At 39.7% G+C, this 12,545-nt stretch overlaps 1 protein-coding gene across 2 annotated transcripts in view; it reads right to left on the reverse strand.

The window, feature by feature from the left end:
* AGBL4 (AGBL carboxypeptidase 4) overlaps positions 1-12,545 on the reverse strand; it is a 917,984-nt gene that overhangs the window by 199,496 nt on the left and 705,943 nt on the right. For both annotated transcript variants that reach the window (XM_072419611.1, XM_072419609.1), the window contains exon 7: positions 12,328-12,417. In XM_072419611.1, coding sequence (XP_072275712.1) covers positions 12,328-12,417 — 90 coding nt within the window. The remainder of the gene's footprint in view (positions 1-12,327; positions 12,418-12,545) is intronic.

Here is a 12,545-nt window from a genome sequence, read left to right on the forward strand (position 1 = left end):
AAATATTGTAAAGTGATAGACATGTTGTGTAAATGAAAGGATGCTAACCCCCAATAGATGAGCATGGATAATTTTTCCAGGCAAAATCATATTGTTCAACTGTGGAGCTGCTGCAAACAACAACCAGATTGCCAGCTACCACGAACTGTTCCATTGTTACTCCAGTATTGTTTGCTGTGTTTTTTTTTTAATTCTGTTTCAGTATAAGCTGCTCCTATACAAAACATTTGAAATACAGTTTTGGGATCTTCCAGCTATGCAACGCTCAAGTCACTAGAGGCTTATACCAAACACTTTATATGCCTGATATCCTAGTTTATTGACATGTTTTTCCCAAGTGGGATATAGAAGAACAACACAAAACAGTTATGTTGTTGGTCGTGAAGAACCCAAGGATTTAGGCCCATTGGGGACACAATAAATTACATTTTATATTCATTTCAAATGACAAAGCCTTTCAGAGAACAGGCATTAGAAAGTGCCCTGTTTCCACAATGTTACCATTTCAACCTTAACAGGCACTATTGTTGGTCTCTGAATAGGGCTCTTATATTCATAAAGTCCCTATGTCTTGTGGATTGATATCACCATGGGAACCCTAAACAACAGATTAATAATACAGCATGCGCATGTTTGTCACTACCGAGCAAGATTTAAAATAAACACTCTGTAAAAATCTCTTCCAGGGAGTTGTAATGCAAGTGAAAATGTTATTAGCCATTCAAATATGATAAACAATTGCCATTTTATTAGTTAAGAAAATGCTAATTTAATGTTTGTTTTTTTTAATTCTTTATAACATATTAGTGTTTCTGAACTTATCCAGACTCTTTGCAGCTACTTTATGACTACATGCACTTTAGTGGTATTTTTTATGGTGTGTTTCCATATGGCGACAATGGAAGACCATGTTTGTGTAATGTGTGTTAGAAGAGTAGAAGTAATCCTCATTGGGGACATGTGTGACTGTGTCATAATGCAGAAGCAGACAGGGACAGAGCATTGTCACCCTAACAGGAAGAAAATATGTCTATAAAAGAATCTTCTCAGCAGGATTGCAAAGTTTAATGTTAATAAAAGAAGCAGATTTTGGAATATTTTATTTTTTTAGTAGGTTAGTTCAACATGGGACTTACTACAGATGTCCAGAAAGCATTGTAAATGGACACAGGTTATGCGTAGTTCGTCCAGCCCTTTCACCCTGCTCCCACTCTCCTCCAGTCACATTTGCCAGAAACCCCTGGCTCTCAAAGTTATAGCTGAGTTTTGCAGTGTACAAAAAAGTGATACAGTGTTTACAAAAAAACATTCAGAGAGATACAAAGTAACAACACTGTTTCTTTTGTATTATTATTGTTTCTTTTGTAAAGAAATTAAATTTGATCTGCAGATGATGTCAGTTAAAGCAACCTAAAAAGTAAAGATTTTAATAATATTTCTGTTCTTTTAATTTTGTTCTAGTGTGGGGCTTGAACATGGTGACACTATCAAGCATTCTTGACAAGCTCCTGCTTCTTCCATATTGTACTCACCCTGTGGGCACCTAAATACCCATTCCCTTGACAGTGCCAGACAAATGAGAGGGAACCTGGGTAGTGCACAGGAGATCCACTGGTATAAGCTCCTTTCTGAGCTGTTACCCCTGACATAACCAGTCAGTGGCACATAAGAAATGAGAGTCCCTCTCAATTCCCAGTTCTAGTGAGCGCCACAGAACTTAAAGTCTTCAACTCTAGGCAAGAATGGTACTCAATGGCAATCCTCACCAGTAAGCAGTACCAATACTGCAAAGAACAGGGCCAGTCCAGATGTATGTATTTAGGCTTTTGATTTAGATAAATGTGTTCACATTGAAATACTTGCATGTGAGTGCTCCTAATGTCACCTAATAACAGTGTCATGTGTGTGTTGGGTATATTTTGCTGTTTTAAACACTACAAGTAGAGTTTAGAACAACAGGGTAAGTGAAAATGCCTAATGTAAGTTTTAGTGATTTATTAAGTGACTCTGTATTATCATTTACTGAATAACTCTCTGTATTGGTCCCTAAAAAGCTCTGCCTATTAAAGTTATTACTCAGTTTAAGTTTGCTATATGAATACAAATCCCCTAAATTTAGGAAGAATATCCCCCTTACAGATTGCCAAAAAATTCAATGGTGTCAATTTACCTAACCTGAGAGTTTCAAATTGTTTAATGAACCCCTAGCAACCATGGTTGAGAAATGCTGCCTTAGAGGTATAACACTTGTATAAATAGGTAAAGACTGGTTGGTGTTTAGTAGACTTGTATTTCAATATAATATGTTGTAAAGTGCATACTGGGATTTATTCTTTTCTCTGCTTTGCATCCCTCATTTTTTCCTTAAAGTTAACATTACTACAACAAAATCACAGAGCAATCTCTGGAACCACTAACAGCAGCAGTATCAAAAGCACTGCACATAAATCACCTTGGCATGATTAAGAATTCCAGAGCTGCACAGAATTATAAGTCCCAGCATGACTCATAAAATTGCATCACCACATCAAAATGCACAAGATAATTTATGGAAACACTAATCCTGGTAAAAAGTCAATGCTTGCAATGAAGATTCAGCACATACTTTGATGATTTGCACACTGTTGCTGCTAGGTTTAGGGAGACCCAACAAGGACAAAGGCAATTCAAAGTAAAAATGTTTAATACTGCATACCAACAGCATGAGCAGTAGATCAAGACATAAAGTAACACTAACTACTTATGACACCATTTATTCCTACTCCCTATTATTCGACCAACAGTGAGAAGGGAGGTGGGGGAGGTACAGAAAAAGAAGGTAATCATTAAAAAAAAGGTGAGGAGCTTTGATTTATAAGGTGTATCAAGACACAATTATCCAAATACTTTTAATGTAGCGACCAGCTTTGGCATAGTAGAAAACAGTTTACTATGGGGCAGGGGTCGCCAACTGGTGGTTTGCGGTTGTGGCTGCACCGGATGCACCGGCCAGAGCCGTGGACCGTGTCCCCTGTACCGATCGCAGGCTTAGGAAAGTGGGCGGGTTGTGTCTCTGGACACAACCAGCCCACTCCCATCACAGCTCATACCTGCGATGGGATAGTGGATGGGTTCTGCGATTTACCTTAACCTCCCTGGTGATATTCCCAATTGTGGCTCGGGGTGGATTTTTTACCAAAAGCAGTAACCCCAAGCCACACTCGGGGTGGAATTTCTAGGGAGGTTTAAAGTCCTACCTTGCTCCCACGTTCCAGCGGTGTCCTCCAGCGATGTCCACGGCGTCCTCCAACGATGTCTGTGGTGTCCTCCAGCGATGCCTGGCATCTTCTTCTCCTGGCGATGCTGGCTGGACATCTTCGTAAACTAGCGATGCGCCCGGGGCATCTGCGTCCCCGGCGTGTGAACGATGGGGACGCGAGGCCAAGGGAAGCAGATGCGGGTCGGGCATCTGCTTGCGATTCTTAGGCTCGAGGGCGAGACCATTAGGCAGGTAGGCAAGACCGGCTGTAAATTTAAAATAATGAGGATTTTTAAATGTACCGCTTTTACACAAAATCCTCATTATTCGTACCGCCAGGTAGGTTAAAGTTATCGTCCAGCCCAAACTTGTTTTCTTAGCTTTGGATACCACAGGAAAGGATATGAAAATTGGAGGTATTTCTTTTACTTCCTTTTGTGCTATTAGAAAAAAAGGTAAGGCTTACAATGAATGAAACTCTTCTTGGCTAAGATTACAACCTAAAGATAGATCCCAAAGTATGGGAACCGTGAAGCTTTATGGTCATGACCTTTAATAGACAGGTATGATTAATTCTCCCAATGCTAGATGATCCTCCCCACCTTGCACCCTTATTCTACCTCCTCCTTCCTTTCTTTCTAAACTCTTCAATCTCATCTTAGTTACACCCAATAGAGTCTCTTTCTGCTTACAATGTCAACATATACCAAACTGTTATTTGAAGTTTTTCCTTTATATCACAATGTATATATTCTTATACTATCAAATACTCAAAAGCTAAACACAACAAGTTAAAAAATGCTGCAGGTAAAACTTGAGTGACCCTAGAACAATTCAAAAGGGAATACTTGAATATATTAAACTTTCAGACCTTTATCACAAATCAATACTTTTTTTTAGTTCACTTCCTCTTATCCTTTTTTAAAAAAAAAAAAAAAAAAATCCAAAGCCTGCTGTGACTGTGTATGTAAAACAGTAAAACGTTCTTCATAGTTTTGGCTTTTTTTTAAAGCAGCAAATCTGATATTCATCAAACATTACCTGGCCGAGAATCTTCCATGTCCATATGTTTTTAACAGCAGTGATTGTTTCCCTAACAGAAATGTTTGGGGAATGCACTGCTTTATAAATAGACTTCATTGTATTATCATTATTACACATTACTTATATAGCACTGACATATTACTCAGCACTGTACAAAGTCCATAGTCATGTCACTAGCTGTCCCTCAAAGAGGCTCAAAATCTAATGTCCCTACCATAGTCATATGTCATTATCAAAGTCTAGGGTCAATATTGGGAGGAAGCCAATTAACTGCATGTTTTTGGAATGTGGGAGGAAACTGGAGTACCCGGAGGAAACCCATGCAAATGCGGGAAGAACCTGCATGCAGATAGTGTCTTGGCCGGGATTCGAACCTGGGACCCAGTGGTGCAAAGGCCAGAGTGCTAACCTCTTAGTTGACTCTCACTTCCTAACAAAACTAAATATAGATAAAAAATAAAAGCAAAAAACTCGAATTCTAGTTCCAATTCTATTCTATGCTAACCAAAGCTAAGACAAACAAAAGTTTGGGCAGGAACTATTTATACTGCATATGAAACTGCTCATACTGTGATATGTAAAAGCATTGTAGATATATTAGAATAACTTTCTTTAGAGTCAGTAACGTGTCTCTACAAACAGATAAAACAAATATTTCTTGGGTCATTGAGTTCTAAAGGCTATGTAGCCGCTTGAGAGTTAAACCCACTTTCCACAACAGATTGAATTCCATTGAACGGGTATGAGTGAGTGGACTGGGAAAGATTAATCTATGCTTAGTATGATTGATGAGTAAAGTGATAGATGATGTGTGAGAGGGTGGGTGATGGATGTGTATGTGAAGAAGACAGTTATATATGATTGGAGTGATGAAAGTGTGAATGACTTGTAAGTGGAATGAATAATCAGATTGGCTTGTAAGTTGAGCAATGTGTATGCGAGTGTCAAGTGCAAGTGACATGAATGAAAAGTGAGTGGAAGCCCTATAAGAGAAATGTACAAACACTTAGATGATGTTGTAAAAGTAACAATTTTATAAGAGAAGTTAACATTTATCTTCCACTGAGCTTAATCAGTAAAGGAGTAGAATGATGTTTAAAGCTGTCATTAAGTTTGGTTTACTAAAGTTGTATTAGAGAAAGATGAAATCTGGTTGATTATTCAGAGATTCAGCAATTTGGATATTGTATTTTGCCTTGCTGAATAAGCCAATGTGTCTTAACAATGAGTTGTGATGCCACATTAGTCAGCTGCTGCACAGCAAAGTTAGATAAATGTCAAATATTTCAATTTCCTTATAGGCAAGGAGCTTTTATATTGATACAATTTTGTAGCTCTGTCACATAATACATATTCAGTTTGCTAAAACATCATAAATATTTGTTTTTTCTATTCCAAAAATATTTTTTTTTTTTGCAATCCAATTTAAATTTTTCCAGGGGCCCAATGTGTCTGAATATGGCCCTGCTTCAGCCTCTTTTAGCCACTTCTACATGCATTAGCTTTAGGGTCAGCTGCGCATCATTGCTCCAGCACTGGCCTGTGCCATGTGTTTCAGCACAGCCACCTATATCTCGATCAAGGGCACATGTAATTGATGACAACCCCTGGAGCACTATTGGGAGACAAGAAAGGTATAAACAAGGACATTATGTCAACATTTCCATGGCATTATTTAAATAAGAACTGAAGATTTGGGAACATTGGGAACAATGCTTGCAATTTTATTCACATGTTAAATTCAGTATTATATTCTAGTAATGACATTTAGATCTACCTACAGTAAATAATTCTACACCATGGTTAATCTTTTTTATTATTAATAGTAGTAGTAGTAGTAGTAAACAGGATTTATTTAGCGCCAACATATTAAGCAGAGGAACATTCCAGAGAGTCGGGGCAGCTCTAGAAAAGTCTTGGAGCCGTGCGTGTGATGAGGTTGCGGTGAGTGAGGAAATCATTAGCAGGTAATTGGAGGAACAGGGAGAGCGGCTAGGGGAGTATTTTCCTACCAAGTCAGAAAGATAAGTGGGACAAGAACTGTGGAGGAATTTGAAGGCAAAGCACAGGAGCTTGAATTTGATTCTCAGGTGGAATGGAAGCCAATGTACAGAACTACAAAGAGATGTGGCAGAGGAAGAGTGGTGGGAAGGATTTATGAAAAATTGTTTACATTGTCTGTTAGTATTTTTGCCATTTGTATTTCATTTTCAAGAATTTTCTTTACTTCTCAGTGTGACTACCACTATACTTGTCACACTTACCTCTTCCTCAGTAAAGCACAGGCAGGTAGTTCTGACTCTGGTCGTGCCTGTTCTCCCAAGCTTTATCTATTTTGCCCAACCTGCCAGCCAATCAGAAAATAGCCTCTTAATCATCCCTGGTCATTTAGCTAGCTCAGAAACAGCTCTCCTAGCTTGTTGAGCTAGTTCCTGTACACATGTTGCTTAATTCAGTGTTTCCTCTGTCCAGCTCCTGTTTTTACCCCTCGTTACCCAGTCTGTTGGTTCCAGCCCATTCCTCTGTGATGTTCCAGTGTTCCTCTCTGTCTGTGGATATTCCTGTGTCACCTGCGCCTCCTGTTGCTTCCAGTGTCTCCTGTGTCCACAGTGGCCCCTGTGTCACTGATGTCTATTTCCCAGATTCCTGGTATTTGACCCCCAGCTTGTGACCTGACCTCTCTTGCTTGCTGCCTGCCTTCCTTGACAATTCTTCTGCCTTGTTATTTTGTACCGTGTATCCTCCTGCCCACCTTGGTGTGCCCGAAGACCTCAACCTGGCAGTAACCAGCAGCGCAACATCCTCACCACTAGAGGCTCTGGAGAAGACCTGGTTGCCACTTAGACTCTGCGCCTTGGCTCTTCTCAGGGCCCCTAACACTTTTTTGCACCTTGTAGCACCCCCTAGTGGCCCTGTCTCCCCAAAGCGTTACAATATTACTGTAAGGTGAACATTCCCTGAAATGCATTCTTAATATATTTCTACAATTTTCTTAATGAGAGAACAAATAGTTTTTTCTCCATATACATACAAAAGTGTAGGCTTTTTAAATCACATTTTTTTCCTTAAAGAATTTTTGACAAAGATGTTGATAACATTTATAATATTCTATTAAAGAAATACGTATATTTTACATAAAGCTTGTGTAGTGGAAAACAACAATCTCAAACACGTAGCTGACTTTCTTCATTCCTGAAAACTAACACCCAGCATTTGTTACCATTTGTCAAATCCCAAAATTCCATAAAAAAATGGAACATTTTAAGCAGCACATGCTCATAATGTAACTCAAGTAACTTAAGATTTAGTAGTTTTTTTATTGGATTGGACTGGAGGTGACAGGTTGTAGATCAGGATTGCTAAACCCACTTTTACTATGCTCTTGCTTCTTTTGCCAGCCAGAGCATTGGCTGCATTTCATCCAGTAAATAAGCGAGGACATAACACCAGTGGCATGATCACTAGTGTGACATTAGCCCAATAATAGCCATATACTACAACATATTTTTAATAGACTAAATGTTAAATTAAAAAACAATCAAATGCTAGTCTATTAAAAAGTAGGATGTTCTTGATTAATATTTGATATCTTGTTCAAACTTTGCTTGGGATTGATTTTTCTTTGTTCAATTGATGTGCAGCAGTGAGGGTTCCCTAACAACTGTCAATCGATAGGAGTACTCCCAATAGATTACACTAACAGCCTGGCTATGTGGGTTGCCATTGGCTGGCAGTTGTTAGGGAGCGCCCCTGACTTTCAGGTCAATTGATGCACAAGAGTAACCAGGTTAAAACTCTAAATCAAGGAGATATTGAAAACACATTACACATTACACAGTTGTAGGCTGTGCTAAGGAAGCTCATGGTCTGTACAGTGCAGTGACCTATACCAGCCCATCAGATTTCAGTTTCTGGAAGTTATATCATTAAGGATTAGTTCCAGTTAGTGTGTACATTTTATTATTATTGGAAGGGCTCTAAAGTGCTCAACTCACACAACAGATTTCAGGACTATGGACAGAGGCTATGAGCCAAACATACAGGAATTTATTTTTCTGCAGATAATAGGGATATCTATGTTCCCAATTTGCTCAGATATGACATGTAAAGAAGGAAGAATATTCATACAAATGTCCTAATTTTTTCCACTTCTTCTAAATGTGTGTGGCTATTAGGGGAATGGCTTCCTCATGTACAGAAATAGAATTCAGTTGCTGCTATAATGAAATAATACAGAGATTCTGTTCAATGGTTCTATGGGAATGCCAATAGTTCTTAGCAGGGAGGCAAAATAACAAAAAAATGACAGAAAATTCTGCTTCGGCTTCAGACAGCCCTGGACATTTTTGTAAGCGTTGTACCTTCACAATGTGCTGCCTTCTTACAATGTCCACAGGCTGCTTCATTGCCGCTCTCATAGCCACAGCCCTATTGCTCACAAGCTGCAGGCAAGACCGTGGGGTCAGCTTTGGATGGCTCATTGAGGATCATGGTCTGCCCAAGCCAGGCCTATTTACCTTTAGCTGGCAGACATGGCCTCGCACTATCTATACTAGCCGTGGAGAAGGAGCCTGTCACTTCTACATGAAGGCTCTGTACCGTGAAAGCACACTTGCTGCACTGAGCATGTATTATTAGCTTTTTACAAGGGTTGCTGGAGGGTAAAAAGAGGGTTCAGTCATTTGTAGAGGTATACTAGAAGCACACGCACCAGTAATACTTTTCTTAATCTGAAAATCTTCAGTGCAACTGTGGAGACCTCTGATCCTAGAGACATGGTGAAATGCTGCCTTGACATCAGCATCAACATGGAGGGCATTTGTATATGACCTCATGTCAAAGGCAATTCTTCATCTTAGCATGCACTGGATATAGTATGTGAAGACTAATATTAGACGTTGCAGGTGCTTTGTGGTGCCTTTACCAAAGTACGCCAGATCAAATACTCTTCTTGCCCTCTGTAACCAGCCTGCACAGGGCACCCAGGACACATGGACTGAGGCAGACTTGGACCTTAATCAAGGAAGATGTGTTGGTTACCTCTTTCCACTGAGATTGATAAGAATTGCAATGGACAAAGAAGAATCCCTATCATTGTCTATGCTGGCATAGATCCTTTACATCAGATGCCAACTTCCTACAAATGTATTCTTCCTTGTGATGATAAATAGCTGCACAGCTTTAATTGTTCTTTGTTTCTGTTTCACTCCAGCAAATGGACCTAGCTGGGCCCCCAGGACATCCATTGGGCCCTAGGCTCTCACCTAGGTTTGCTTTGTGGATGATGTGGCTCTGGTGCACTGTGTATAAAGCACTCAGAGCTATGGCTTTCTAAGATCATCAAAGCATTTTCCAGCCTTGCCATCGCCAAAAAAATGGATGCCCGTACTGTGCATCATTAACAGCCATTATTTTCTATAGTAGAGGATATGATTTATGGTTTATCTTTCTTGTTTCTAGCATAAATTAAAGTTGCCAACAAAATCCACCATATGTTACACAAAATGTGTTAATATTTTTCCCTACCCCACACCTTATCGAGGGCTATTTTGGGGAAATATATAACTAAACAATGAGATCCTGTATATAGTAAATTATAGTCCTTGTTACCCATGAGGGAATAGACTGCTTGAATCACTTTAAACAAAGTCCATAAACCTTTTGAACCCAACGGGTTTCACCTAATTGGCTTCCTCAGGTGAGATTGAGACACAGCCAAGCCTATTTCAGGCAGGCTGCAGATTGGCTTCACTAGGATAACAGCTTAGCCAATGCGTTCAGCCTCCTTTTACTCTGCATGACGGACTATGTCTTCATGAATATATATCCACAGATTTTGTGTAACTTATGGTGGGTTTAACCTTCTGTAAAAACCTTTGTAAATATATCTGCCATTGTTTTCTATAAACAGATCAGTACATGTGTGATTTATTATGAAGCTGTATGATGACGAGAGTCACGTCTGTAGCTATGATCTGACCTCTTATTACACAATATGATGTGATTAGTACAGCTGAAGCTCACTGTACTGAAATAGTCGTATCATCATCACATTACTAAAACATTTTTGTTTATGTATACATCATATAATTTGCCCCACTTATCTGTTGAACCTGGAACACCTAATACTGAACATGCAATTTTAACTCTGTGTGTCTTTGCATTGCAACCTAAGGCTATATTTACCATAAAGGAAATCTTTTCTCAACACTGGACGCTCAATGCTGCAATTACTACCTCACTAGTTTCTATTGTAAGTGTATCTTGAAAATAATCTCTCTCCCTATGCCCATGCAGATCAAAGTGACAATATCTCTGCAAAGCCTCCCTCTTTCCCAACCGCCCTATACTCTTTATACCAGCAATCTCCTGCCAGTCCTTTGCAGCCAGCAATGAAATAGCCACTGTCAGCAACCCAGAGAAGCAGCGCCATTCCTCCTCCGTTCATGTGCCAGGGATCAGGCCTTGTGAAAATTATTAATGCTCTCCAAGACTGGAGAAGAAAGACTATCATGGAGGAACCGGGGTGATCCAGCAAACCTAGAATGGATCTGGTCCTATATATAGAAAACATTTGCTAACAAATAGCAATCAACTTTTAGGAAATCCATTTCAGGTTTGCTGGATCATCCAGGGTTTCCAATGATAGTCTTTTTTCTCCAGTCTTGCAAAGCTTTAATAAATCAGGGTAATTTTGATTAGTCACACTATTCGTTGGTCTCACTATTTGATTCGACAGCTATTCGATTGAATAGGGGGTATTGTTCGGTTGATCAAATGTCGAATTCTAACCATTAAAGTCAATGGTTAGAAAATTCGGGTTATTTTTCGGGACTGTGAATAACTTCTTGGGCTCATTGCTCTTGCAGCCCCTTACTAGTTGTATTTGTTCCTGGATAAAGTTTCTTTATCCAAGAACACAGAAGTCTTGTGTTCCTGGATAGAGTGCTTTCCTCAGCCAATCAGAAAGCACTAGAGGTTTTGAATGGGGAGACTTGTCCCTATTTAACATCTAGTGGCGGGGATCGCACACTGTTCTCAATGAATGCAGCCACGGCCGCATTCATTGAGAAGATTCCCGGCACTAGAGGTTTAATGTGGACAAATCTCCCCATTCATTCCCCTCTAGTGCTCTATAATTGACTGGGGAAAGGAAAATGCTTGAGCTGTCATCAGGGTTTACCTTTCTTCAGCCAATTACAGAGCACTAGAAGTGTTGAATGGGAGGACCTCTAGTGCCTGGGGATCCCACACTGACAGGAGGATTCCCACGGTTGTGTAGCCGTGGGAATCATCCTGTCATTGTGGGATAACCTGTAAAAAAATAAAAGTAAGTTAAACAAATCACACTCATTCAATAAATTACTTTAACATTAATTTATTTTAACACATTTTTTTACACAAGAATTTGCGCAGTCGAATCCCGTGTTTTTCGGGTCAGGTCTATCCAAATTCGAACAGCCATACCCAGGTCGAATATAAGGACAACCCGAATTCAAACAGCAACACCACTCTAGGAAATTCTTAGCATTCAGTATTCATAGCCAAGTGATAGGACGTTCAATTCACAAAGCAGTTACACCAAGAGTCAGGTCTTTATTTTCCGTACCCCCTGCTCTGCTTAGCAGCCGACACTTCTCTTTCATCGGCCATTGGCATGCTCACTTACAATGCAAGGCTAATGGTCCTGCTTTGTCAGAGATGACATCATAGAGATGGCAAGGGACCATATACACAGGGAGGGAGCTTCTAACCCTTTCAACCCTAACCCTGAAAATGTTTGCTTTTCCCTATCAGGTTTGCTTTGGTGTTATGTGATGCATACCTTCTTTCATGTTTGCTCCCCTTGTGATGACCCAGCTTGACTTTTTTTTTCAAGTATAAAATTGGAGAACAATTATTTGTCCTGGGTGTGTCTGTCACATTTCACTTCCTTGAAACTTGTTTGTATTTGCAGAAAAAAGCGTTCAGCCCTTGCACCCCCCGATGCCTCCCGTCTTCATTTTTTTTACCTGCTGGAAAGTTAAAGACTGACAGTCACTCACCCTGACACACAAAAGAAGACGGCGTTTCTCCGGGGTGTACTCGAGCAGTTATAAACACGACCCTTTGCTCAGCTTCAGACACCAGGTTCACTAGAAGAAAGAGACAGGCCTCATCAATTCACAGCCACAGATTGGAGCATTAATATTAATATGTCCCCTTTTATTAAAATACGCCATAAATTATGAATTTCTTTCAATCCATTATTAAACAAATCGCC

This window comes from Pyxicephalus adspersus, chromosome 8, assembly GCF_032062135.1.
Source record: "Pyxicephalus adspersus chromosome 8, UCB_Pads_2.0, whole genome shotgun sequence".
In the NCBI taxonomy this organism is placed as follows: Eukaryota; Metazoa; Chordata; class Amphibia; order Anura; family Pyxicephalidae; genus Pyxicephalus; species Pyxicephalus adspersus.